A 27860-nucleotide genomic window follows, 5' to 3' on the forward strand; every position below is an offset into this window, starting at 1 on the left:
CAGACAGGTTCAGGTAGGCTTTGATCATCCCTGTGACAGAAACAATAAGTCTGTAATAGAACAGCAAGATGAGACCCCACACAGTTATTCCTGCTTATCTCAGGGAGATTCCATGACAAGAGTATAGTAGCTAATAACTGGTTTGTGTACGACCAATGCAATTAGCTTAGTGAAAATGATTTAAAGCACTATTACTTTGGATTCACTCTTTATAAGATAAGCAGCATTCATTTATAGTTTTCCCTTTATTCGTTGCCATTGGTGCTCAGGCTATTTAGGATACAGGAAACAGGCAGGCCAGGGCGTACAGCAGTCTGGGTCCAGCGCTTCAGGACTGTAGGTCATTTAATGATTTACAGCGTTGCAGTGTGAAAGCACAACTCGCCGTATCGCACGGACTCATTAGCAGTCGATCTCATTCCGGACTTGGCTCGGTCTGCCCAGGCTGACGCTCGAGACGAGCTCGATCTTGCACGCCAAATATAAAACGGAGACGGGACCGTCAGTACTTAGTACTTACACACTCCTACCGACATACAGCTCCGTGGTTCTGCTTGAAGTGACTAACTTGGTTAGTCCATGCACACAGTTGCAATCTGCCGCTAGCCAGCGTGGTTAGCTGGGATGTTTAATTAGATCTCTAGACAGACACCTGGCCGTCTCAAGCTGCGTTTTGAGCAGTCAGCCATTTTACCGACTAGTCTTACTTCGTCTTCCCAGAGTCAACAAGATTGTTCAGCCAAACATTTCACGACTATCCACGAAGCTAAAAGCACAGCCGACATGCCGCAAAACCCCTTTGGCGTTGTAGCAGCCAGCAGGCGCACGTAGGACACATTCAACTGCATTTCGGTTTAAAAATAAAGCAGCATACTAGATGGTCAGCTAACGCCCCCAAGTAGTCGTTCCCGTGAACATTTAGTAAGATATTATGCAACCTATCAATTAGAAACTTCAGGTAACGCTACTAACTTCAAGGAGTGTCTTTGCAGCCAGACAACACTATCTAAATCATTTCAAGCCTAATACTTAGTTTGTCTAAAGTCGTTAGCAGTAAAAATGACCTCGCTGGCTTTATAAACTTACCCCTTCTTGTGGTATTAATGCCTCATCCTTCTCTTTCTTGGCGTTTTTTTGACCAAGAGCAGTGCTAAAGGTTAGTTTAACCATAGTTAACTGTAGTTAAACGTGTAAGAACAAGCGTAATGCTGCCTTCCCCAAGCTAGCCCACTTGACTGCTCAGCTACCTCAGACTGGCTGCTTACAACTCGATGTGCCGCATTTAAACAAAAACATGCGGCGCTAGGGGGCGTTCTTCTCGACCAGAAATACACAGTCCCATATGGAGATATCGTTCACATTTCAGAAGCAAACTAGTACTTTGCGTAATGTAATGCACATTTCGTGTTCCCGTAAGTAACTGTTAAATCATTAGGCATAAGCATGCTTTTAGTATCAAATCAGAGCATGAGATTCTACCGGATCATTGAACAGTGTTTGTGCTTAACGGAGAAAGCCACCTGTACCTCAAATCGGTTTCACAGACTCTTCTGGTAACGCAGTCTTTTTTAATGTACTTATTTTGTTCCATTTGCTTGAAATCAGCTGGTGAATTAATTCATGCAGTTCTTCACACAGCATGGAAAAACAGTCTCTTGATTACATTAAATCTTCTCCACTTTTGTGAAAGGTTGGAAACCCTGCTGTCTTAAATTAGCCAGTGGCAAGAAAAGTTGCTCCTCTTCGGGAAAATCTTCCCAAGTTATCCATGTCCAACCTGAGTGTAAAATAGAAAAAACAAACAAACAAACAAACAAACCATGAACTATTAGTGAATGTGAAAAAATTCCTATAAAAGGTAAGTGAACCATTCACTGCTGAAGGAAATAATTCACAAAGGAAAGTTTCACCAACTTGTCAATATTACAAATACATTTAATCAGTGGGTGTGGTTATAATAATCCTGGAGCTGTATCTTCTATGGTTTATGATGTTAAGATAAGCAAACTAGTGCATTAGTGAATAATAAACATTAGGTAATGTTATTCCCATTACTGATAAGTAAGCCATCTTGTGTTCTAACTCCTGACTTACACTTGGTCATCCCCACTCAAACTTTGGGTATAAACCGATGCCAAATCAAACTGAACAGTTTTTGTTCGCTGGTTGCACAATCTTGAGAATACACCTGTACAACAGAAAAGGAGAAAAGACTCACTAGCCTCAGTTTGCAAATATAATTACCCTCGTTTTTCTCCGGCTCCATGTTTACTGGTTCGGATGAGAAGGCCCTGTCAACTTCTCCCTGCATGAAAACTGTAATGTAGTGATAGTTTTCATCCAGCTTTATGGAGTTCACGACAGAGGCATACCGGACATTCCTCAGCCGTATCCCTGCCTCCTCCATCACCTCCCTCTGAGCACACTCCTCCCATGTCTCGCTGCAAGAAATGCATACAGATTTCAGTTGAAAACGTTTCAGTTTAGGAAAAGCAGATCTGACAGCTGGCAAGGTTACATTTACGGCATTTAGCTGATGCTTTTATCCAAAGCGTCTTACAATTATGACCGAGTACAACACGAGCAACTGAGGGTTAAGGGTCTTGCTCAGGGGTCCAACAGTGGCAACCTGGCAGTGACTTGAACTGGCAACCTTCTGATTACACTGGTTTACAAGGTTTTTGTTTCCTTTACAGTTTTTGGTGTTCCAAATATACTTTTTGATGCTGATCACAGAAATGACGTCGAGTTTTTTACATCACGTACGGTTTTTGAGAAATGGCTAATTTTGTTTTACAATCATTGTGAAATTGAGACATATCGTGTATATTGATTTACTTGCTCAACAGTAAATTTTATTTATTTGATTAAAATCATATTTCTGATGGCCATGACCAATGTAACATTAATAGAGACTCAATTTGTTAAAGTACACCAAGGAACTCTTTCTGATCATGCAGGAACTTGCTCAGGCACGCTCTGGCAAGTCCAAGCTCAGCTGCAAGATTCTAGCTTTTTTCTGTGTCAACGCAGCCTTACATAACTAGCAGTTGCAGCGAGTAACAGTCTTTCTATGTAACGTCTGTGCGCATGAGCGTTTCGTATCACTGAAACGATTGAGTTTAAAGACTGTGGACTTGATCTCATACAGATTCTGAAATGTCACGCCAAGGTCGTAATAGCTGTGACACGTTTTGTTACATATGTGGCGAGTTTACTCCAAAAGGACTTAAAAGGAGTATGACAGTACTACGAGTTATACTTGCCGTGCAAAATTGGTGACCAGGACAAATCATGGGCTCATCATACATGTTGTGCATCTTGCGGCAGTAGTCTGCGAGCTTGGTTGAAAGGTGTGCCACCATCCACGCCATTTCCAATGATATGGAGGGAGCAGAAGGATCATAACTGATTGTTACTTCTGCATGATGAACGTATCAGGATATTCTTCAAAGAACAGGAAGTTTATTGAGTATCTGATCCTTGCATTGGGAATAATACCAGTGTTGTATGATGACAGTCTTCCTGTTCCAAAACCTCCAGCGGTGTGAATATTAGAGGATGAGGAGGTAGGCAGTGATGATGAGCTGATGCAGATGGAAGCTGCTGCTGATCCAGACTTCGTGCCATCAACATCCAGCGACCCTCATTTATTATCTCAGGTAGAGCTGAATGATCTGGTCAGAGATTTGGGCTTATCGAAGAGTCAGGCAGAGCTGCTTGAGTCAAGGCTGCAAGGATAGAATCTTTTGTCATCCGGCACAAAAACGTAAGTATTTCGCAGCCATCATGAAAATTTGACAAAATATTTCAGTCAAATTGACAGTTTGACTTTTTGTTGTGACATTGATGGACTGTTTTGTGCTCTCGGTTGCGACCATGAACCATCAGAATGGCGACTGTTTATTCACTCATCAATCTTGAGTCTGAAGGTTGTTTTGCTGCACAACGGCAACATTTACCCTCCCATACCTGTCGGGCATGCCGTTCGTAGGAAAGAAACATATGAGAACATGCAGGTTCTGCTGAACCACATTCAGTACTTGAGATACAAATTGCAGTTGTGTGGTGATCTTAAGGTAGTTGCAATTCTACTGGGTTTGCAGCTTGGTTACACAAAAGTATTGTTGCTTCCTTTGCAAGTGGAACAGTCGAGCAAGAGATTCGCATTACATCAGAAAGGTCTGGCCTCCACGCAAGAAACTGGTGCCAGGGCAGAAGAATGTTGCACCCATGACCCACTGGTAGATCCAAAGAAGATATTTCTTCTGCCTTTGCACATCAAACTTGGGCTAATGAAACATTTCGTTAAGGCAATGAACAAGCAAAGTGAGGCCTTTGCTTATCTGTGGCTGAGGTTTCCATGAATAAGTGATTGCCAAAATAAAAGGTGTTTTCATTGGCCCACAAACCGAGATGTGATGAAATGATATCCACTTTGATGGTCTTCTGCAGGGTGCAGAACGTGTTGCGTGAACAGCCTTCAAGAATGTAATTTGTAACTTCCTAGGCAACTACAAAGACCTGACTATGATAAACAGGTTCAATGTCTGCTTCCCAGACAACCTCAGTGCCGTGAGTGACAAACATGGTGAAAGGTTTCATCAAGACATTGCCAAGATGGAGAAATGGTATCAGGGCAAGTGGAATCTGTCTATGCTGGGAGACTATTATTGGACTCTTATTCGTGAAGCGTCAGACAGCAATTATAAATGAAAATCTATGGCTAAGCATTTCTAATACTGTTTCATGTTGCCAGCATTGCCATAACAGTGTACGCCGCTAAACACGACAATACTTAATGAAAATCGCAATTTTCTGACAAACGATACGTGATACAGACATTATAAAGACATATTTGTGTTCAGCATGTTAAAATTTACTTGTTTCACCAAAAAGACTGGAGGAAACAAATTTCTCAAAAATTTGTTTACCAGTGTTACTAGTCCAGTACCTTAACCGCTGAGCTACCATTGAGGTTTAGCGGTTACGCCTCTAGTCAGGCAGAGTATATATGGACAAAAAAAAATTATAAAACCTTTACAAAGGCTTTTACAACCACTACCTATTGCTCCCTGGGGATGGAGTAAAATTCATTGCATTCAAAAGTACAGCTATTTAAAAAAAAGCTGCATGATGATTGTATGCATAACGATGATTAATTACACATAATTAAAAGAACCAAAAAAACTGAATGTCAAGCTACTTTGAGCCTCTAGTCCTTTATTTACTAATTAGGAACGTGCAGTTTCAGTAACTCACCCAAACTCTATGTGACCTCCCGGTAACTGATAGGTGCCTGTACCGACCACGCCCTTCCGCCTCCCGAGGAGAACACACCCTGGGTGGGATGGATGTGTGACCAACACCCCCAGGCCAACACCAGGCCGCTGTGGGGTATGGTTCTGTACAGCTCTCCACATGTTGTGCAGGCCCGCTAGGGCAAATGTGTTAAGCACTCCTGTATAGCTGTCAGTCTTTCCCAAAGGACAAGCTGCTAGCAACTTCCTGTTGTCTTTCTTGGCATATGAACTTCCTGACGTGTCCCCAAAGTGTCAAATACTTATTTCGTTAAAAAAAAAAAAAAAAAACAACCGTTATAGCTCAGGCACATCGTGCATAATTCTTTATAAAACCGCGACTGCGCTGAGAGCGGAGGACACGAAGTGCCGCATGGTGCAGCACTACCGCCTTTCACAATGCGCAGATGCGCAAATGACGTAAATGTGCACGTACACATGCGCGTCCCGTGATTTGTTTTCCTCAGAGCTGCTGCTTTGGAGAGGAACATGGCGACGTCCCTGATTTGCGGCCGGTTGTCCGCTGGACTGAGACATTCTGGGTCCCGGACGACTTTAAACTCGGCGGCCAAGGTTAGTTTTTGCAGAAGTATATCAGGCGATTATATCAGATTTCTTTTGTTCAACTGGAATTTCTCCTAAGTTAGTTGGGATGCCTTCAAAGTAAGAGTTTCACATTTGACATTAGCTAGCCATACGAGCTAATTAGCTAAAGCTAGTATAGTAAGCTTAGCTCGCTCGCTCTGTCAGCACCAGTGATCCCTAGCAGTGGTTAATCCAGGGTTGACCCATGTTGGAAACCCAACAGTTTACTTCAGATGTTTAAAAAAAAATAATTATTTCGCACGCCAGAGAACATAATATGAACATAATAAGAACATAATATAATACATAATAAAAGCATAAGAATATAATAGCTCTGTCAGCTAGCCATCTGTAACGGTCGCGCTCGAGCCAGTGCTGGTTCCCTGACGTCATTCTGGCTCGGGTTGAGCTCAGCGGAATGTTGAGCTCCTGTTTAGTTTAGTTTAGTCTCAGCACATAGTGTTGCTGCACGGGTGAATAACCGAGCTCAGTGTCACACAGGAAGGTGGTCACAGTTAGAATAATGACTCCCGAGGAAGGCGCGTTCACAGATGTAATGAACTTATGTGAGTGAACCTATTATTGAGCGATCTACTTGCTCTCCATTGCCACCCCACTTCACGGCATCTCACCTCTGCTCTCTTCCAGATACTCGCTGGGACGTCGGGGTTGTTCAGTAACCATGGCAACCAGCCGTCGGCACTGGTGCAGGGGCAGCAGAGGAGGAACCTGTCTCTGCACGAGTACATGAGCATCGGGCTGCTAAAGGAGGCGGGCATCTCGGTGCCCACGGGTTTGGTGGCCAGCACGCCAGAGGAGGCCTACAGTGTGGCCAAGGTGATCGGTAAGAGCCCAAAGCCTATTAAACAACATTAGAAGGCAGGAGTGGTGTAACACTCAGCTGCTGCTGCTGACAGATAAATCCCACCTCCTAAAGAAACACAAACTGAAATGTTGCTCTCTGGTACACGGTCTCTGCAGCGAGCATTTTAAGTATAAAAAATCCTTGCAGTTCAGTTGCAGCTTCTGTGCAGATGTGACATGCTCAGTGGACAAAACCGTAGCCATGGAAAGTGGATTTAAGCTTTCTTATCCTCTGCTGAAAGAATGCCTTTTTGGAGATAGGAAGGTTTCTTGCAGTGAAGATAAACAACAATGAGGGCACTGTGGAGTCACTGTTGGTGGCTACTCACTATTCATAGCCATGTGCCTTTGACGTGTACAGGTTGACAGGGTTCAGACGCAACTCGCTACACTTTAAACTAAAGTCCAGCCTGTTCATTTTCAGTTTTTGTGCACATGAGCCTTTTGGTACTTATTTTGGATTATGAAACAGTAGAACCTGCTATTGCTTGTGTGACTATGAATGAATATTTACAGTACACAAGCACACTTGTATCTAAACATTGGATGGTGCTTACACGTGTGTGTGTGTGTGTGTGTGTGTGTGTGTGTGTGTGTGTGTGTGTGTGTGTGTGTCTCTGTCTGTCTGTCTGTCTGTCTGTGTCTGTCAGAGCAGCCGTTGTACCACCACTACTTGTTCTTTGTGCTTGTGAATGAAAGGGGATGGTAGCTATTATAATATAGTCCGATATCCTTTTACTTGTAAATCTTTTAAATCTTTTCTCAGTTACTTTTCAGACTTTAAAGAAATTAGCTTTATCTAACCAGACCTTTGTACTAATTTGGTTCAGATTCTAAAGAACATTTTCTAGGAAATGGGAAGTGAAACCTGTCTTAGAGTTATAAAAAAAGGGAATCTTTTGTCTGTTTACAAAATTGCCACATAATGAGAGTGTCATTCATGCACCAAAAATGTAGAACACACAGTTGTGGTTTTTCTTCCAGTCATAGCACTGTAATGTAAAAGCTGATGAACATCAATAAAATTTTAGTTACTGAACATGTGTACAGTATTGAAACAATAACATCAGTGGCTGCCTTCTTTTGTGCTGTCAGTGCAGGTGAATGCAGGTTTGGAAAAATGCCTTGGTTTTGTATGCCAGATGAAGGGTGGTGTTAATGGTCACAGGCCTGTAACATCTTTGTACTTTTACAGTGTGTTATATAATGTTGTTTTACTGCTTTTATGTTGTTTTTGTGTGCCTCTCTCTGTATTTACATTTATGGCATTTAGCTAACACTTTTATCCAAAGTGATTTACAATTATGACTGAGTACAGCTTGAGCAATTGAGGGTTAAGGGTCTTGCTCAGGGGCCCAACAGGGGCAACTTGGCAGTGGTGGGGCTTGAACCAGCAACCTTCTGGTTACATGTCATGTACCTTTACCACTGCCTGCTATTTACTATATCTGTGTTTGAGGTGGGTGCATATGTGAATCTTGTACTCAGTATTCCTGCTGTCTCTTGGTTTCCGTTTCATTTATGCTGTCAAATTCCAGTGAATGAGATTATGACATTATCATAAAGCAAAAATTCTTCCTGAAGATATTCCAGTCAGTGCAACAGTGCTAACATTGCTAGAAGCTAGAAGTACAGCTAGTATGAACACTCAGCTTTAAGGTATGTTGTTTAGTGTTATAAATTAATGACATATGAATTAATATGAATGGACCGGCGCTTACTTGGCACTGGCCTCCACAGCTCTTGTTTACACTAGTAGACGTTCCTTCCATGGTCATCTTCTCCATCCAACCTATGTGGAGCAAAGTGTATGTGTATTAGTGTGTGTGTGTGTGTGTGTGTGTGTGTGTGTGTGTGTGTGTGTGTGTGTGTGTGTGTGTGTGTGTGAAATAAATAATCGCAAGTGTGACTGTCCTTTCTCTGGGTCATAGTTTCATAGACTTATCTTTTATTTTTATTTCTTTCTCTTTCTTCTCCTCTTTGCCCCTCACACACTCTCTCTCTTTCTGTTTGTTTTGCAGGCTCTAAAGACCTGGTGGTAAAGGCACAGGTGTTGGCTGGTGGCAGAGGTAAAGGGACGTTTGAGGGCGGCTTGAAAGGAGGAGTCAAAATCGTTTACTCGTGAGTGCCAGAACGCATGCACACATACACGCCTGTGCCATACACCATATTCCCCTTTGCATTACGTTCACTATCATTTTATTTGGTTTCTATTACTGTACAAAATGTCTCTCTCTCTCTCTCTCCCCTATCCCTCGCTGTTTCTGTCTGTCTGCAGGCCAGAGGAAGTGAGGGACATCTCCTCACAGATGATTGGCAGGAAGCTCTTTACGAAGCAAACGGGGGAGGCGGGACGGATCTGTAACCAAGTGTTCATCTGTGAGCGCCGCTACCCCCGCAGAGAGTATTACTTTGCCATCACCATGGAGAGGTCTTTTCAGGTTAGAATTAAGCATTCCTACAGAAGTAATTTGACACAATAAATACACCAAGTGATCACCAAGTGATCAGCACGTTCTTGATGTTAATAATAATTAGAGAGGAAACATGCCATTTTAGAGGTATCCAGTTCAAAGGTTTATTTTTTGCAAGTACATTTGTCATAGGTGCAAAGGTGCAGTAGACTGATATGTAGTAACTCTGAAGACTATTGTGTATAGCAGACAATAAAAAGCCTTTAAAGACAAGCCATTTAACAATACATGAGGCAGTGGGGGGAAGGGCAGGACAAATATTACCATACAAAATGACACACATGAATGTTCCCATATATGTTTATGGATATACACTAAAGTATTCCACACATGTCCAGTTGTTCCTGGTGTACCATATATGTTCCAGTGGTGTGTGTCTCTGTACGTAGTGTCAAATGAGGTTTTCTCCATACCAGAACAGTCCATCTCCTTTCTTGACCTATTCTTTAATTTCACTGTATACATAGGTTAAAGGAGTTTTGTTTCCAACTGCTTGGATACGTAGGTAGAGAGAATTTGTGGTAGTCATGTGTGGTTTGTCCTGTAGAGGGCATCAGAGTGTTGCATTAGGGCAGTGAGCAAATCAACTGACAGGCATGTTGGTGCATTCCAACATTGATGATGATGATGATGATGATGAGTCCTCCTCAGGGCCCCGTGCTGATTGGCAGCTCTCAGGGGGGTGTGAACATCGAGGATGTGGCGGCTGAGAATCCGGACGCCATCGTGAAAGAGCCAGTTGACATCGTGGAGGGTATTAAGATGGAGCAAGCAATAAAGGTGAGAGGGAGAGTGAAAATGACACTGTTAGAACGCCCACTCGAGTTGTTATTGAGATACTACAAAATGCCTGTATATAATATATGATGCTGATACCTTCGTTATTATTATAGTGAAAATGGGTTTTTTTAACCTTTTTTTCTTTCTTTCGCACTCTTTCAACTGTTTCTGTCTTCATTTCTTTGACAAGTCACTTCACAATTCACAGGTTCACTCCTTATGTTCCGACCGTAACACATAATGTTCTGTTCTCAGAACACTTACCCTTATGTGTCTTGCCCCACACCACTGGACCTGCTCTCTTCCAGGTAGCGAAGAAGATGGGTTTCCCTGAAGCTTTGGTAAACGAAGCTGCAGAAAACATGATCAGACTTTATAACCTTTTCATTAAATACGACGCATCCATGTTGGAGATCAACCCAATGGTGGAAGACTCCTCTGGCATCGGTGCGCCCACACTCACACTTACACCCACGCGCACACCCACACCGACACCTCCCTGACACAGCTCTATCTAGTATCATGTTTGTCATGAACAGACTCACCAACAGTGTTTCTGTCAGATGTGAAAGATGTCTCTGGTAAAACCCTGAATCCAGTTATTATCGCTAAACTGTTAATAATAGTCTCCAGGCTTCTGGTGAAAAATTGCTACATGCATGGACACACCTTCATAAGTAATGGTGCTCCTGATTTTGTTTTCTTTTTAGTCATCGAGTACAGGCTATTCCCCTGCACACACACACACACACACCCCCTGCAAATGCAGCTACATCTTTTACTGATGATCTTGTCTAGCGTTTGCACTGTTGTCAATAATTTTGTCTCCCGGTGGTTCTGTTCCACAGTAATGTGCATGGATGCCAAGATCAACTTCGACTCAAATGCCGCCTACAGACAGAAGAAAGTGTTTGAGATGCGGGACTGGAGCCAGGAGGACCCCAGAGACAGACAGGCAGCTAAAGCCGACCTCAACTACATCGGCCTGGACGGCACCATCGGCTGCCTGGGTCAGTACCCTGGGTTGCACTACATTTATGGAGGAGTTCCAAACAGGATTTGGACGGTGGTTTTGACCATGCTCATAGGAAGAGCTAAACAGGATGGCGTTTTGCTGATGTTTATTTCCAAGTTAGCCTTTGTGAAAGCTGAAGGTTGCAGTATGTAAATGTGTGTGTGTGTGTGTGTGTGTGTGTGTGTGTGTGTGTGTGTGTGTGTGTGTGTGTGTGTGTGTGTGTGTGTGTGTGTGTGTGTGTGTGTGTGTGTGTGTGTGTGTGTGTGTGTGTGTACTTATGCCTGCGTCTGTATGCACGAATGCGTGTGAGAAACTTCTGACATTCCAGGTGAGTGTTTTAAAAAATTGTGGCTTTCATATAATCCAGTGAGTGTAAATGATGCAGGCTAACGTAATGCAGTCCTAAACCTTTTCAGTGAAAAATTGTGAATTCTCAAGCTCCACCTCAAATGTGACATCTGGGCCTGGGTGTATAGGTCGGCAAGCAACTCTACATGGTAGAAACAATATACTGACTCGCACATCCACACACCGAAGGCCAAAGAGGCCTTAAAATGTCAAAGAAATGTTTTTAGCAGAGATTTTAATAAATAAATAAATATTAACCAAGCATGAAGCTCAAGTGCAAAGTGTGAATAAAAACATGTCAGTCACCAGCTTCAGATGAAAGTCTGGGAAGGCGTGACTGAAAGTTTGTTATTATGTGTGTGCCAGTCATTCCATTGTTTTCACCAACTTAATCATGTCATCAGTGAGCCTTAATAGTTCACCAATGTGGCTTAATATACTTCAATGCATTCATATCGTATCATATTGCAGTTCCAAGATTTTGTTTAGTCATTTGTTGAATTTCCAAGGACATTACAGTAATCAGTTAGAAAAATGGTAATTTGGTTACTTTATTAGTAAGCTTTTTGTTTCTTGCAGCTTTACTGTAACCAAATACTTTAACATAGAGCAACATTTGCTGCAAAGATTTTTTATGTTTTCTGAATGGTTTAAAGTCATAATAAATGTGAGAATTTTCTCATCACATTTATGGCGGCCTCTGTTTTTCTGTAGTCAATGGGGCGGGGCTTGCGATGGCAACTATGGATATCATCAAACTACATGGTGGAATTCCTGCCAACTTCCTGGACGTAGGGGGTGGAGCCACAGCAAGCCAGGTGACGGAAGCCTTCAAGCTTATCACTTCGGACAAAAAGGTACCATTGCAGTGCACCATGAAATAGCCAGACAGACCTGAGCTGTGGCTTGTTGAGTGTCTGCTCGTGAGTGCTCTGATTGTACACATTTGGTTGCTGTAACAGGTGCAGGCCATCCTGGTCAACATTTTTGGAGGAATTATGAGGTGTGATGTGATTGCTCAGGGCATCATCATGGCCGTCACCGACTTGGATCTGAAAATTCCCATCGTAGTGCGGTTACAAGGTGAGAGGGGCGAAGTAAGGAGGAGTAAAACAGGATATCAGCGTAGCGAGGAACCCGACGAGCTGATGGGCAGATGACAGGTTAAAACCAGTGACGTGAGCAGAGATGAAACAGGCATACAGGCAGGAAATTGCATTAAGCAACAGCACCACACGAGCCCCAAACATCTCTGCCGTGGGTTTGTGGGTGTGCGTATGTGGAGACCCTCCCTGTACACGACTGTTGGTGTCGCTGCAGGAACCAGAGTGGACGACGCCAAGGCGCTGATTGCTGCCAGCCCTCTGAAGATCCTGGCCTGCGATGACCTGGATGAGGCAGCTAAGATGGTACACCACAAAAAAACAAAAAACAACCCACCATTATGCTACCTTTCATATTAGCATTTAAACACTTCTCTCCCTATTTTTGTGTCTTGCTCTCTGTCCCTCGTTTTGTCTTTCTGAATTTCTTGATTTCTCTCTCTCTAGGTTGTAAAGCTTTCTGAAATCGTATCGCTGGCCAAAGAGGCCCAGGTGGACGTCAAATTTCAGCTGCCCATCTAAAAAGCTCCCACCCGAGAGGCACATTTACAAAGTCGCACTTCTGTTCCAACCACATCCTTCCCAGACCAGGGTTTTAAACCATGAACTGAGATCTCGGCCCCCGAGTCCCACAACTCCCCCGACGCTGCGTGTTCCAGCTTGTGTCTATGGTTCATATCTGAACCTCCAGCCTGTAGTCACACGTTACTGCCATCTCCTGTGCTCCATCAGTGCTTCCAGATTGTAAGAACACTCTGTTCTGTAGTTGGTGAGCGGCAGACCGATCATCCCATGTAACCAGCCCACAACTAGATTAGACTGGTTGTCTTGGTTACTCTGATTAGAACAGGTCATTGTTACTGTTAGTTTTATTTTTGTTTCTTTTTATGTGTTGTTGACATTTTCTTTCCCTCTCTATTACTAAGGCGGACCTATTTATGCAGGACTATATTGATATTGCAGAAATTTACATTGAGGCGAAGCCTGTTAAATGTAATATGTGTTTGACACTGGTTCTGTATCTCGGTACAAACACACACACACAAACACTTACACTTGCAGAGTCTTGTTAAAATGATAGCTTCGTTCTCTTTCTCGCTCCCTTGTCTGTTGTCCCACTGGGTGCATGTGTAGTTGGAGTAGGGCTGTCTTTCCTTCAGCCTGCGTTTTTGCGAAGAGCATGGCACTGTTTCCCACCCTCAGAAACGCACAAACTTTAGGGGAACCTGTGTTATTTGAGTTGTGTTCTTCATTTGCGAGCTGCCGATTAGCAAGCCGAGTTAAACGATGTTCCTGTAAAAAGTGCAGAAATGGTGACACTGATGATGTCCCTGTGGGCTCGAGTTGTCACCTCCTGTAAACTCCCTGAACCTACACCTTCAGAACTAGTCTTCAGCAACGTCAAGAACCACCTACTGAAGCTTTAATTGGTTTGTTTAGTTTGTCATTGATTATAAACATGGCAATCAAAAGCCCGTGTTGCTGGCTCATGATGGGGGGAAGGAATTTCTGCACTCTTGAGGCATGTAAAAGAAATAAACTGCACTTGAATAAATGTCTATTTACCACAGAACTGATGAAATAAGTTGTTTAATGTTACTTCAAGGACATCGATGTATTTAAATGGAACATTTTCCAGTACATGCATTACAATAAAAATTATGCTCATAAAGGCTTATGCATATGTATGAAATGTCATTAAATTGCAGCGTATTACATATATTAACACCTCTGGCTGAAATCACGTGTTTATAGATTGTCCTAAAGTGCTTGGCTTCCTGTTTTTGACTGTAAGTGACTGTTCAGAAGAGCTGCTCCAGTAAAGCTGAAGCACAATGAGGTGATTTTATGTACAGAAGTGGAGTTCTGGCCAGGTATCAATGACAACATCGATTTAAGTGAAACCAGCTGAGTGCGCTGAACGTTTCTTTGTGCACTACAAAATCAAAGCATTAGGAACAAAATGAGTCCCTTTATAAACATTAAATGTGTTTATAAAGGGACGTATTTTTGCCAACTCATAAAGGGGGAAAATAAATGTCTTTCTTTCCATTTCTTTCAGTCTTTCTTTTCTGAACTGGCTACACTGCAAGCTCTAAAATATGCCCTGTAATACCCTTACAGGGGAGACCCAGGTAATATTTTGTTGTTTTTTTTGTTTGTTTGTTTTTGTACAGAAAAAATGGGTTAGGGTAATTTACGAGTATGCCCGCAATATGCACACATACAGGCTGTCTCAGTAAGCTTTAGAAACATGGCATCCATGAATTGTTGCTGCTCTACTTCTGATGTAGGGGCCCAGTGAACATGTGTCCAGTAAAGGCTTGAAAAGCCAGCATGTACTAAGGGACAGGTGATAAATGTCTGTTCACACACCAATATCTGGCAAAATGAGTTAGCAGTGAATAAATGACTTTGTGACATTTGGTACAACTGAGAGTTGTATACCAGGAAATAAACCATTCAAAAATGGAAACATTTATTAACACAGAGAATTAGTTCTTGCATATATTTTGTTAGGGTCCCCATGCCCCCAACACGCACACAAACACAAATTCTGTTTCAAATAATCTTATAGAACTCAAGGCATAGTACCGAAATTACTTTATTGCTTAGAGGATCCTGAGATCCTTAAAGATAAGGCTTTTCACAATATGTACCTTTACGGTGCCCAGGAGGGCTCATGGGTAATAATAAAAATTATCTGTATGCAAGTTTTCTTAATTTATTTGCACAATTAACTAAGTTGTTCTCTAATTTTCTTCAAATTGATCGCATGTTTTAATTGCACAGACATTTTCTTTAATTTGTGCGTAAAAAGTAGATGTAGGTCGTCTTATTTCTCCTACGCTTAAAACAGTTCCCAGACTATCTGACGTTTTTGATGTGCTTAATTTTCATGTGTTCAGTAGGTTTTTTTTTTTACATTTGCATATGCATTGTGTAAACATTGACGCTACCTCTAAGTTTTCCCCTCAGCTGTGCGCAATGTAATACTGTTTGTTTTTGTTTAAGCTCTGTTTCCAGTGCAATAAGTGCCATGTGATTTTGTTTTGTCTCCTGTTGTGTCTGTCCCCTCCCTTTATTGTATTCATCTGTTATTGTACTTTCTTTGTAGTTAAACCACTTGTTCTCTTGTCTTGGTTGTCTGTTCATTGTTTTGATGAGCTTCGTATGCTTGTTCAGTGTATGCTGTTCTCCAATTCTGCTCAGCTGTGTTGGGCCTGCTGTCTTGTTTCAGTTTTATTCCAGTTGTGCTTGGTTTGTGTTTGGATTTGCTTATGTTTTCTACCTTTTAAAAATTCAACTATGTTGACTTGAACCTTTCTTTCAATTTATGACAGAAGCAGCAACCTAAAATAAGGATGCAGACTCCATCCATATCACAAGAATAATGTAAGGTAATGGGAGTATAATGCTCCACTGTGTAGGATTATGCAGGTCTGCTTTACCTATAGTTTATCAAAGCTGTTACAATGATAATAATATTCAATATCTAAGATGTATTATTTGATGTTCTGCACAGAACCTGGCTATAAGCTTAATATTATACATATGCACACACACACACAGACTCTGAAGCATAGGCAAGCCTACTGGATGGACATGATGAATGTGAACTGCTTGATTTGTTAGCTCTTTGCCAGAAACCACCTCTGTCTCCCCTGTTCTGTGATCCTGAACTCCATCAGTCAAAAGCCAAGACCAAAGAGCTGTTTGTAAACTCTGTTGCTTCCAGCTGGTGGTCTGTGGTTGTAGCGTTTTATCTTGTAGTCGTCTACTGAAGCGCCCAGTCAAAACGCACACCTCAGTGGGATGGAAATTAGAATAATAACCCAGCACAATGCCTTTTGCTTTGACCTGTTTGTTGTTTCTGTGGCACCTGTGTGCGTTTGTGTGCGTCTGTGTGCGCCTGTGTGCACCTGTGTGCACCTGCGTGTACCTGTGTGCGTCTGTGTGCACCTGTGTGTACCTGTGTGCGCCTGTGTGCACCTGTGTGTGCCTGTGTGCGTGTGTGTGCCTGTATGCATCTGTGTATGCGTGTGCATCTCTGTGCACGTGTATACCTGTGTGTGCCTGTGTGCGTCTGTGTGCACCTGTGTGTGCCTCTGCGCATCTGTGTGCCTGTGTGCATCTGTGTGTGCCTGTGTGCGTGTGTGTGTGCCTGTGTGCACCCATGTGTGCCTGTGTACATCTGTGTGCATCTGTATGTACCTGTGTGTTCCTGTGTGCACCTGTGTGTGCCTGTGTGCATCCGTGTGCACCTGTATGTGTCTCTGTGCACGTGTGTATACCTGTGTGTGCCTGTGTGCGTCTGTGTGCACCTGTGTGTACCTGTGTGTGCCTGTGTGTGCCTGTATGCATCTGTGTGTGCGCCTGTATGCGTCTGTATGCACCTGTGGGTGCCTGTGTGTGTCTGAGTGTGTCTGTGTGCACCTGTGTGTGCCTGTGTGCGCCTATGTGCGTCTGTGTGCATGTGTGTATACCTGTATGCATCTGACTGTGTCTGTGTGTGCCTGTATGCGTCTGTGTACGCCTGTGTGCGTCTGTGTGTCTGTGCGCACCTGTGTGCGGTTGTGACTGTGAAGCCAACATTCTGCTCCGATTTCGCCTGGAGGCTGAATTTATCTTTGGTGTTTGTTTGTTTTTTTTGTACTAGAGGAGTGTGAGAGCTCTGACAAATCTGCAGAACTAAATGAAACTGTGGAACCTTTTCTGCACTATGGAAAGTTTTTGTCTGGAGATCTGCATTTCTTTGAGGGACCTCTGAGGTTGTTGATTGAGGTAAAAGTGAAAAGGTACCATTTCCCCCTTATCGAGCCTACATCACGGCAGCAAGTCACTCTCTTCTGTATCTTTCTGCAGAAGGTCTGAGGTTATTACTCAATAGTTCATGTTTTCTTCCTATGACCAAACTGCATATTGCCTCACGTGTGCCTGGTATGAGTTGTATGCCTCGCTGTAGATATTGTTTTAAGAAGAACAAAAGAAAAGGCTAAACTGCTAGACCGTGCAGCTCCAACTCACCCCATGCTCCTCCAGGTGCCTCATGTCCCACACAAACCAGCCCTTGTCTAGCGGACTGCTCCTCTCCTCGGTGCAAGCGTGCGTCTTTATTACTTACACTCTCCTTACTCCCCGTGGTCTTTTCTCTGTCCATTCATTCTTCTCTCTCTCCTCCCCATCCCTCGTTCCCTCTCATTAGTTGAGGTGTCCTGACGGCAGTTCATAAATCTCTCGCTGGGAAAAGTGGCAGAGATGAAGATGGGGAAGTCTTTGAGCTTTCTTCTCTCCCACCTAACTCAGCTATTAACCAGATTTATGTCTCACGAAGCCCCGACAGTCACGTGATTGGAACGCAGGGACGCAAAGTCTCATTATAATGAGCAGGATGTTTCACATAACAAATGCAAATGGGACATAACAAATGGGATTCTGGTGAAATTCCTTCTTGCAACTTCAAGCATGACATAATCATTGCAAACGGTCCCTAGACCGAGGTAACACTCTTACACGCGTTTGAATTGGTGTGTTTGTGTAAATGTGTGTGTGTGTATGTGTGTGTGTGGGAGGTGAGCAAGAGAGAGGGGTGATGTGAATTCTCTTGCCATAGGGATGAAAAAGTTCGGTGAGGACTTGCACCATGTTGCCATGGTTACTTCATACTTAACCCCCCCCCATCCCCCATGGTTGTTTTCTGATTGTTTTATGTTGATATGTTTGTTGTGTTTGTTTTCGATCTTGTTTGCTGACTGTGTGTTTATGAACATTTAGGTTTTATGATCCTAAAAATGCATGTCCACATCTCTTTGGAAAGTCACACCATAGTATGTACATATATGTGCATGTTGTAGAATCACTTTGAGTGACTAACCCTAGCAGTAGGAATAGGACTTGCCCTGAGCCTCTTAAAATGCTTTATGGCCCCTACAATGCTGTGTGAAATATGCCAGCTTGTCAGAAACTGATTTTCCATGTAAAACCATCTCAGATCTCTTCGTTCATTTCACTGTCAGCGCCGTTTAGTCAGAGCTGTGCTGGTCCGCATTACGCCATGTCGCTGACATTCTTCCTGTGAGGCCCCGCTGCTCCCACTCCGAGGACTCCCTGGAAGAACAAGTCCGTGAAAATGAGATGCAAATGTAATGTAGGCTCCTTTCTGCACCAGCGAGGATGGGAGGAGCCTCCACTGTTACCATCCTCAGCTCATGAATGTCTGATACCTGTATAATAATAACCTGTACACACCAGCATACGTGAATTTCCCAAGGTTCCAGTTCCAAAAGCTTAGGTTTGTGCTCATATTGTCATATTCATGGAAATGAGGTGTTCAGAATACATCACAAAGCGCAGGATACCAGCCCCACTCTTCTACGCTTTGATAGATTCGCTGCCTGACACTATCTGTTCACTCATAAATGGTCTTTTTGATCAACCTTCCCCTCTGGGTGCGCTTTCTTCCAGTTCAAACGTTCCAGGTAAGGAGGCATGACTTCCACGAGTGGCACCGGCTCATTCTGATTGATCGCCACCAGTGAAGAAACACCAGTGCTGACCAGCATAGAGGCAGGGCCGACTCCATGAGCAGGAGCAGGTGTAGTGTCCTTTCGCTTCATGTCAGAAATAATAATGATAGATACAATCACTACATGAGCAGAAATCCTAGTAGGAATATGCCTCTTGTCCTTAGTACTTAGTGTACTGTAGTAAAAGATGCATTAAATCTCTCACTCTCTCTTTATATATATATATATATATATATATATATATATATATATATATATATATATATATATATATATATGAGAGAGAGAGGGGGAGAGAGGGAGAGAGAGAGAGCGAGATTGTTGTAGAAAGGCAGAACCTTTTGGACTAATGTTCTTTTCATCTGCATGCGAACTGCTTCTGAAATTCTATTTAAAAATGCAATTTAAAATATGCTACAGGATTTTATTTGTAAATATTATTTTGAAATATTACTTGTGATACTAACATAATATAAGCAGTGTTACCTAATTCCCTTCTCACAGAACTGGGTGCACAGTTTCATCTAGTCTACATTTAAGTGAGCTGCACTGCACAATATATGGGCCTTACTGAAAATAACATGTCCCTTCTTAAACGTACTTTTAATGTTTTGAAGCAGTTTCATGTTTTAAATATAATCACAGGGGCTCTTGGGCGTCATTGGCTTTTCTTTCGTTAATATACCGTTAACGTCTCTGCGCTCGGGGCCTTTGGCTCGGTTTGCGTTCCATGACGTGACGGCGTGTTTTGTACAGCTTCCCTGTCCAGATACACAGTCTGGCATGCCCTGCCACCAAAGCTTCAAAGCTCCACGCCGTGCTGATCCGATTCGAGCGCGCTCTAATGCCTTTTTTTGCTCATGCGCGGAGAACGTGGCTAATTGCGCGGGACGCCGAGCGCTGGCTGCCGAAGAGCGCGTGCTCTTGGGTCTCAGAAATTAGGCGGACGTAAACTCCAATTAGACTGCAATTGCAGCACGTCAAGAATGTGCTGTTTTTGTGCATGACGTAGTTCTGCATAGCGCTGGCCTGCCTTTCACTTCCTTCATGCGCTTTTCTTTTCTTCTGCGAATGGAGCATATGGGGTCTTCATCACTTCTCCAAACAGTCGTATCGGGATTTCACCAACTTTCCTTTGTCCTGCTCCTCTGGTCCTCGGAGCAGCGCCTCCCTTCTTTCGGACGGGCGTGTCTTTCGCGATTTTATCCTGCACCGCGCTGGTCTGCAGGCGTGGAGGAGGCGAAGCGAAGCTGTACACGTGACCGCAGGAGTCGGGAGTTCCGAGCAGAGTCGGCCAGACGAACGTCTGCTCCCTCGTCTCCCTGCTCCAGCGTCTCCCTGCTCCCGGGGGCGCAATTACAGCACAGCCAGCGGCGCGCTCGCGCCTAACACCCGGAGAGCGTTTTACGCTCCCGTGCTGTATCACAACGAGGAAACTCGGGCTTGTTTGCAAGTGTTGGGATGTCTCCCAGGGCAGGTGAGGGAAGTTAAAGAGGGTTTGTTTTTGCCGTTCCCTGCAGTGCGCCAAAGCCCTTCTGCTGCTTTCCCGCCTCCGTGCCGTGATGCTCTCTCCTCCAGAGACCCGCAGGGCTGGCTGATGGAAGCCGGGCCTCAGGGACGGGCCTTTCTCCTCTCAACATGCATGAAGATGAAAAAGAACATGAACAACAGTGAACAGTATCACACCATCTGGGACTGGTTCAAAGTGCACTCTCTCTCTCTCTCTCTCTCTCTCTCTCTCTCTCTCTCTCTCTCTCTCTCTCTCTCTCTCTCTCTCTCTCTCTCTCTCTCCCTCTCTCTCTCTCTCTCTCTCTCTCTCTCTCTCACTCTCTCTCTCTCTCTCTCTCTCTCTCTCTCTCTCTCTCTCTCTCTCTCTCTCTCTCACTCTCTCTCTCTCTCTCTCTCTCTCTCTCTCCCTCTCTCTCTCTCTCTCTCTCTCTCTCTCTCTCTCTCTCTCTCTCTCCCTCTCTCTCTCTCTCTCTCTCTCTCTCTCTCTCTCTCTCTCTCTTTCTCTCTCTCTCTCTCTCTCTCTCTCTCTCTCTCTCTCTTTCTGTGTCTCGCCACTACCTGAAGCTTCTTCTTTTTCCTTAAGTCTTTTCCTTTTGCCCAGGAGAAGTACAGAATGTAATTTTTCTTGCCTTAATAAAGGTAGAAAGCAGAAATGTATTTTTAGACAATATTAAACATTGATTCATGTATATTAATAATACATTTGTAATATCTTGTGATGACAGAGCTCTTAGGTGAAAAATGCTGGACTAAATTGGGTTATTAATTCCTGTGAAACTAATGGTGTTGGGAATGTCAAGTGCTCATCACTTGTAATCATTAATTTAATGTCAAGTGAGTTACATAGAGGATTTGTTAGCATGCGTCATTTTGTGTTTGTTCATTTGTTTAATTCATATTCTATTCAGAGACCTCACAAATGATCAATTATCCCATTACAACTTTGCCAAGACATCAGAAAGAAAGGAGAACCTAGAAGTGAAAAATGATCAAATAATGAAAGGTGTCCCATACTTCTGTACATATTAGGGTATGAGAAGTGTGCGCGTGCGTGTGTCTCGCGTGTCCACATGTGTATGTAAAGAGGTTTGAATGCCTTTGTCAGAGGCATAGTGAAGTAGAGGGAAGGCGAGTCTTTCTGGAGAGAGCTCAAACAGTCCGACTTTGGTTCCGGATTGTGGCGAGAACTGGAGAGAGAGAGAGAACGAGAGAGGAGACAAAAAAAGCAGACAGCGGCGAGAGAGGGAGGGAGGGAGATAGTGGAGGGAGTGTGAAAGAGGGAGGAGGTGAAAGAGTTGGAGCAGAGAGCGAGAGGTGCGGAGCGCTTGCGAGAGAGAGAGAGAGAGAGAGAGAGAGAGAGAGAGAGAGAGAGACAGAGCACGAGAGAACGAGGGAGAAGTGGAGTCTGCAGTGAGTTTCTCTCGCTCTGAGGGCATTTCTTCTGTCTCTGGAGCGGTGAGTTTATAGCTGTGCGGGAAAAGCCCAGAAACCTCAGGGTTCACATGCCTCCTTCGTACTCATCCGCCTCAGTTATTTGCTATTGGGCTTCAGAAACTTTAATGGATGGAAGAATTTCTTTTCATTTTTGTGTAAGCAGTTAAACTGTTATGGGTGTATTATAAAGGAAGAAAGTGAGAGGTGTCGGAAGTAAGTAAAGTATGTTTTATGTTAGTGCGCTTATTGCGTATGCTTATTGTTTGTGTTTTTACATTGCAGAGGCTCCCAGTCTAAATGAATGGACACACCTATCCCTGTCTGTTTATCTTATCTTGTCTTTGTTCACTAGTGTCTCTTACTCTCTCGTGCTCTCTCTCTCTGTGCACTGTGGAGGTTGCCCAGACCTGTGTCTCTGCACATCTGTTCGGCTTTGACCGGAACACATCCTGGTTGTGTCTCTCCAAGGAAGAATATCCATGAATATTCCAGGGAAAACCATGCGGAGCTGAAGTTCCCACAGATGGGCTGCGCGTGGCTTCGCCGGACATCTTTTGTCACGGCAGCTCTGTGCTGAGTGCTGTGGCATTCCGTCCTCGCGTTAGCGGCAGAGAACGATGCTTCAGCGTGGCAGGAAAAGTGAGCACCGCTGATACGATGTCCCTGAACAGAAGCGTCGTCGACTTCGAATCGTCTACAGTTTCGGGTGAATACGTCAGCCCCTCAGGCCATGACCGTGGGGTCGCAGGTGTTCTGGGTAATGTAGTCATGAATGACTCTGTGAACTGTAGCGGTGAGGAGGGCAGAAATGTGTCGCTCTGTGTGACCTCTGGACCTGTGCATAAGAACTGGGTAGCACTGTTCATCCTGCTGGCCATTGTCGTCACGGTGATGGGGAACATCCTGGTCATCATGGCAGTGAGTCTGGAGAGGAAGCTGCAGAATGCCACGAACTACTTCCTGATGTCGCTGGCCATAACTGACATGCTCCTGGGCCTTCTGGTCATGCCGGTCGCCATGGTGACGATTCTTTACAGTGAGTTGAGGAAATTCTGTTCGGAAAACCATGTTTTTTTAAGACGAAAAAAAAAAACATCTGAAGGTGCCGTGTCTGTTTTATATTTATGTGTTTCATGTGGTCTGTCAGTTATGCTCTCTTAGAAGTGTGTGTGTGTATATGTGTGGGGAGTGTGTGTATAATAGCGTGTGTTTGAGAGAAAGATAGACATACGGAGCCTGACATTAAGTCTTGTTTACCCAGAGGAAGCAAGAGACATAAACAGAAAAAGATTTGTTCATTCACAGAGGAGCCCACACTTGGACTGGCAGCATCAAACTCACTGGGAAGTGGAACACACGCTCGCTGATGCCTCTCAAACGTGTCCCACGTGACAGAGCAGGCCGTCTAGGCTGTTCAAATTGAACTGTGTTCTCAGCAAAAGCCAAATTCGAGCGAAAGGACTAACGACGCGTGCTAGGTGCGTTTGGTTGCATGGATGAAGTATAATGAAATTAGCCTTGCTGTGTGAGTAATCTCTCATTTCTCCCTTCATCCCTTTGATGTTGGCTAATTAAGACCCAACGATACTCCTCCATACTCTGCACTCGAAAAGAAGGGAAGCACTACCACTTCTGGTTTGATGTTGTGAATAATTGGATATAAAAACCGTCCCTTTAAGTTGTGAGACGGGCTGACCTATTGACAGATTTGCCTTTGCGCCTTGATAAATCATTAATCAGGTGCTGTTGGGTGCGTTTACAAATTTCACAGGAATTGCTGTTGTGGCCCTCGACCCAAAGATAGGTGATCTGAAACTTCAACACCTGGAGATAAGGAGTCACGCTCACAACAGGAGGCAAAACATTTTAGGCTAATTTGCTCTTTCCTTTTTTGACTCATATCTGTCAGAAATACCTCTGAACGGGTTAACCCCATGTTCATGAGGGTAACCCTCTCTCCGTGGAGCTACCGCTGCTGTCTCTGCCGTGTGACCCTTCACCTTTGACCCTCCCCGCTCATGCCTTCACAGCCAGTCTCTCTCGGCAATTAATCTTCGGAGTTCAAAGAGAGAGAGAGAGAGAGAGAGAGCGAGAGAGACAGACTTGGATCCCAACCCACTTTTAAACGCATCATTCTTCACAGTGCCCTAATCCTTCACGTTGATTGTGTCAACGAGGAAACCCAACCTCGCAAAGATGATGATCCGTGTCTGGGGGGAGGGGTGTTAGTTTAGAGGAGGTGGTTATTCCGCATCCTCGGACACCGAGTACCATCAGCAAAGTTAGCATATTAGCCTTGGAATACAGCCCAGTCAGTTTCTGGTGGTGTGTTTGCTGTGTGTATAAGAAAACATTTCCCTTTATTTGCCTTTAATTGATTTTGAAAAAAAGAACCCTGATATGTTCCTTTCAATCTTCATATGTTTTAAAATAAAACAGCTTACGCTGATCTTCATACAAGTACTAAAAAAATCCCTTGTTAACTGAGTCGCGAGCACCTCAAGGAAAAAGTTCAAAGTGAATATTTCAAATGAGAAACGCTCTTATGGAATATTATCCTCTAAATAATGTCATAATTAATTCCTAAACAAAAGATGATAATTGCACGTCAGTTAAAAACCCACAACCACAGTAAGAGTCATCTGATGATTGGCCTTTTAAGGGAAACAAATCCCCTCTTTAGTGCAACCACAAATTACAGTGATTGGTCCAATTGTCACACCGCTGAGATATGTAACAGACACAGTGGGATGTTGAATAGGACCGCATGCTCACAGACGGATGCTAAATCTTCCATCTCACCAAAAAGAGTAACAATCTAAATTGTTGCAGCAGCGGATGAACCAAAAGACTAATCTCAGACTGGGAAAAAACCCTGTTTGGTTGTTTGTGTAATCACGTGTGCTGACCGATTTTCTGTCCATCAATTAAGAAAAACAGCCAAAGGGGGCTCGAAAATTGTTGCACTTAAAGGTGTTATCAATACACGTCACTAAATTAACTAATGAAAACAAACTCTTGCTCCACACGCCGCAGAACATCGAAATGTACAGACTCAATGGTAAGGCGCCCTCTGCTGCACCTACAGTCAATTGGGCCGCCTTAAAGAAAAATATCGGCGTGTTTTTTTTTTGTTTTTTTTGTGTGTGTGTGTGTGTGTGTGTGTGTGTGTGTGTGTGTGCGCGCGCGTGCATGTTCAATATTTCTGAAGTAAAATGGGATTAACACTATTTTGCTACAGGTTCAGAATAATCTCCAATTAATAACAGCAATTTAAGAATATCAAATCCTTTAGGTATTGGGATTTATGACTGAATATTTTAGCCTAGCAACAAAAGCATGCTGTGATTTTTTTTATGTGTTATCTTGATGGCTAGTATTCTGGCCACGCTTCTTTCTGTTGCCCAAGTCACTATGTGTAATTGTTCTTGTTCGTTTACATACTGAAGTGATGGAATGTGATGATACCTCGACATCTACAACAAAAGAGCACAGAGCAGTAAAACAGTGCCAGACACGCTGTGGGATTCCACGCGTTCTCTTCTGTAACAGGCCTTACCACGCAAAAATACTGCAGCATTAGTAATATGTTAGTTTCTGAAAGCAGTTTGCTATTGTTTCAATGTACCTTACTTTACATGTCACAAATATGATGCGAAACATTGCAGTATTGCTTTGATGTGCTAAGCACTTAGATTGTCTGTCCACTGGGATCTCAGCTGCAGTCCACTCTTGCAGATTACGACTGGCCCTTCCCGTCTGCTCTGTGTCCAATCTGGATTTACCTGGACGTACTGTTCTCCACATCCTCCATCATGCATCTGTGTGCCATCTCCTTTGACCGCTACATTGGCATACGTCACCCCTTCCAGCACAGCCGTGCCAACTCCCGCGCCCGAACCCGGGTCAAGATCACGGCGGCGTGGACCATCTCTGCGGGTGAGTACGGGACAGGTCCTGCTCCTCTCTCCTCTGGTCCCTTTTAAACCCATGATTCCAGTAGGGCCTCACTGTTTTTATTGCTTTTGTCGTTCTCCTTCTCGCTGGGTCTCTCGGTTCCGTCAGGTATTTCCATGCCCGTTCCTGTCCTCGGCCTCCACGACCACTCCAAAGTGTTCCGGGGCTGCAGCTGCCAGCTGACGGACGACAGCTTTGTGCTGGCGGGCTCCTTCGTGGCGTTCTTCGTCCCGCTCATCATCATGCTGGTCACGTACTTCTTGACCGTCAGCAGGCTGCGGCGGCAGGCCACGCTGTGCCTCGATCGGCTGGCACCGCGTCCCAAGTGGCTGTCTGTGCTAGACTTCCTGCCACACAGCTCCTTCTCCTCCGAGCGCCTGTTCACCCGTGGCTCGCTCTGCCCGGACGCCGTGGTCGCTGCGGCGCCCGTCGCTTCCGGGTCGTTCGGCCGGCGCGCCGCGCAAGCCATCGGGAACGAGCAGAAGGCCTCCAAGGTCCTCGGCGTGGTCTTCTTCCTGTTCGTGGCCATGTGGTGCCCGTTTTTCGTCACCAACGTCATGGCGGTGACGTGCGGCGCCTCCTTGTGTGACCCGGCGCTCATGGATTGCCTGCTGAACGTGTTCGTGTGGGTGGGCTACCTCTCGTCCGCCGTCAACCCGCTCGTCTACACGCTCTTCAACAAGACGTACCGCACCGCATTCGCCCACTACCTGCGCTGCCACTACCAAGAAGAGCAGAAGCCTCTGCAGGCCATCCTGGTCAACACCATTCCTCCCCTGGCCTTCACCTCCTCCAAGCTCCCGCAGCAAGGACAGGCGACCTCGCTGAGGTGCTCGGCAGAGGGGAGCACGCTCGCCACCTCCCCCGGAACGAAGCGGCCGAGATACTCGTGCACACCAGGCACGGGGGGAGCAGACGAGAGTGTGAGTTACATGTAAATTCAGAACGGAGGCTTTTCTCCTATGGAGGGAACCAGCAGTACTGTGTCACAACACCGCATTCAGTAGCTGAAACAGCGAAATATCTTGAAAATGGCAGATGGCAATGCTGGCTGTCCAGGACTGGGACTGGAAGAGGGTGTGTCACTTGTTACTGGAAGCAACGCAAATGTGCGGCTTACACACTGTAAGAGAAGGAGAAAGTGGTTCATGGGGTGTTCAGGCATATTTTGTGTTGAGCCGTCAACATCAAGGGAAACGTCACAGACTTTAAAATAATTCCATGAACTGTTTTGTTTGATTCTCTGGGAACCAGTTGTTAAAAGATTCATTCTGTGTAGTGTTTTGAAATATATGTGTAACGTTCACACATACCTGTTTAAATAAATGTACTTTAAAGGTAGAGCCCTGTTCCTGAACTGCGCCTTCTCGTGAAATGCCCGAATGATGTCTAGTCCTGTCGTGTGGACAAAGATATTTTAGAAATAACAGCCATTAACCAAGACTATGCATTATAAAGGCTCGCGCGACTGCCCATGTCTAAATCTCTGCAGAATGATGTGGGGACATTTCAGCAATGGCCTCAGTGTGCAGCTATTGGACCGGAGGGACACCTGCACGTCTGTCGCGCGTTAATGCACTGCACTTCCAGGCTTCCAGAAGCGCATCCTTCCACAGTGGCCCTCCGCACTCAACGCAGTGGGTACGTTGTTTTTCCCTTTTACGTTTCGATGAAGGTGGCTGGTGCCCTTGAGATCTGGAGCCTTTGACAGGTTGAATAACAGCCTATACTACACTATCCTGTTTCAGAGTTTGACAATTAAAGCACACAAAACAATATGACTGTGACAGACACAGACAAATAAAAAGCACAATTCACCAATGAAGCAGTTGTTAAGATGACTACAATGGCACCGTTGTAGCCTCTGTGTTTCAGAAAAGCCTGAGACCTTTCTACTGCCCCCTCTTTGCATGTTTGTGCACCCCCTGCTGGAAGGTTATAAGTACAAAAAACAAAAACGTTTG

General features: G+C 44.4%; 4 protein-coding genes across 5 annotated transcripts in view; 2 read left to right on the top strand and 2 right to left on the bottom strand.

Annotated features, from left to right (window-relative positions):
* The window catches only part of itm2ba (integral membrane protein 2Ba), an 18162-nt gene extending 16936 nt beyond the window's left edge, over positions 1–1226 (bottom strand). Inside the window, exon 1 of one of the 2 annotated variants that reach the window (XM_027026538.3) lies at positions 1087–1226. In XM_027026538.3, coding sequence (XP_026882339.2) covers positions 1087–1170 — 84 coding nt within the window. In that variant the 5' untranslated portion in view covers positions 1171–1226. The remainder of the gene's footprint in view (positions 1–1086) is intronic. The other variant, XM_027026537.3, reaches the window with a different exon arrangement.
* Positions 1227–1548: 322 nt separating this feature from the next.
* nudt15 (nudix (nucleoside diphosphate linked moiety X)-type motif 15) lies at positions 1549–5669 on the bottom strand. Its single transcript, XM_027026539.3, has 3 exons — positions 5263–5669; positions 2245–2441; positions 1549–1777 (listed from the first exon to the last, which is right to left on the bottom strand). Exons 1-3 carry the CDS (start codon positions 5421–5423, stop codon positions 1665–1667), a joined length of 471 nt encoding a protein of 156 aa, XP_026882340.2. The 5' UTR covers positions 5424–5669; the 3' UTR covers positions 1549–1664.
* Positions 5670–5732: 63 nt separating this feature from the next.
* On the top strand, positions 5733–14147 carry sucla2 (succinate-CoA ligase ADP-forming subunit beta). Its single transcript, XM_027026536.3, has 11 exons — positions 5733–5873; positions 6534–6729; positions 8771–8870; positions 9028–9190; positions 9875–10003; positions 10312–10450; positions 10852–11013; positions 12081–12223; positions 12329–12449; positions 12687–12775; positions 12917–14147. The coding sequence occupies exons 1-11, from the start codon at positions 5790–5792 to the stop codon at positions 12989–12991; spliced, it is 1401 nt and encodes a 466-aa protein (XP_026882337.1). The 5' UTR covers positions 5733–5789; the 3' UTR covers positions 12992–14147.
* Positions 14148–22337: 8190 nt separating this feature from the next.
* Positions 22338–27142, top strand: htr2ab (5-hydroxytryptamine (serotonin) receptor 2A, genome duplicate b). The gene is made up of 3 exons (XM_081710292.1): positions 22338–22975; positions 25678–25878; positions 26005–27142. The coding sequence occupies exons 1-3, from the start codon at positions 22597–22599 to the stop codon at positions 26832–26834; spliced, it is 1410 nt and encodes a 469-aa protein (XP_081566418.1). The 5' UTR covers positions 22338–22596; the 3' UTR covers positions 26835–27142.
* Positions 27143–27860: the final 718 nt, after the last annotated feature.

Source organism: Electrophorus electricus, chromosome 3 (assembly GCF_041902795.1).
Source record: "Electrophorus electricus isolate QZ-2024a chromosome 3, ASM4190279v1, whole genome shotgun sequence".
NCBI lineage: Eukaryota > Metazoa > Chordata > Actinopteri > Gymnotiformes > Gymnotidae > Electrophorus > Electrophorus electricus.

Excerpts from the sequence above, each read along its gene's own strand:
- sucla2 (XM_027026536.3), top strand. The coding sequence starts at position 5,790 with ATGGCGACGTCCCTGATTTGCGGCCGGTTGTCCGCTGGACTGAGACAT. Across the intron at positions 5,874-6,533 it reads CTTTAAACTCGGCGGCCAAG|ATACTCGCTGGGACGTCGGG; the intron begins GTTAGTTTTTGC and ends GCTCTCTTCCAG. Across the intron at positions 10,004-10,311 it reads AGATGGAGCAAGCAATAAAG|GTAGCGAAGAAGATGGGTTT; the intron begins GTGAGAGGGAGA and ends GCTCTCTTCCAG.
- htr2ab (XM_081710292.1), top strand. The coding sequence starts at position 22,597 with ATGTCCCTGAACAGAAGCGTCGTCGACTTCGAATCGTCTACAGTTTCG. Across the intron at positions 22,976-25,677 it reads CATGGTGACGATTCTTTACA|ATTACGACTGGCCCTTCCCG; the intron begins GTGAGTTGAGGA and ends CCACTCTTGCAG. Across the intron at positions 25,879-26,004 it reads GGCGTGGACCATCTCTGCGG|GTATTTCCATGCCCGTTCCT; the intron begins GTGAGTACGGGA and ends CGGTTCCGTCAG.
- nudt15 (XM_027026539.3), bottom strand. The coding sequence starts at position 5,423 with ATGTGGAGAGCTGTACAGAACCATACCCCACAGCGGCCTGGTGTTGGC. Across the intron at positions 2,442-5,262 it reads GGAGGTCACATAGAGTTTGG|CGAGACATGGGAGGAGTGTG; the intron begins GTGAGTTACTGA and ends CATTTCTTGCAG. Across the intron at positions 1,778-2,244 it reads GGAGCCGGAGAAAAACGAGG|GTTGGACATGGATAACTTGG; the intron begins GTAATTATATTT and ends TTTTACACTCAG.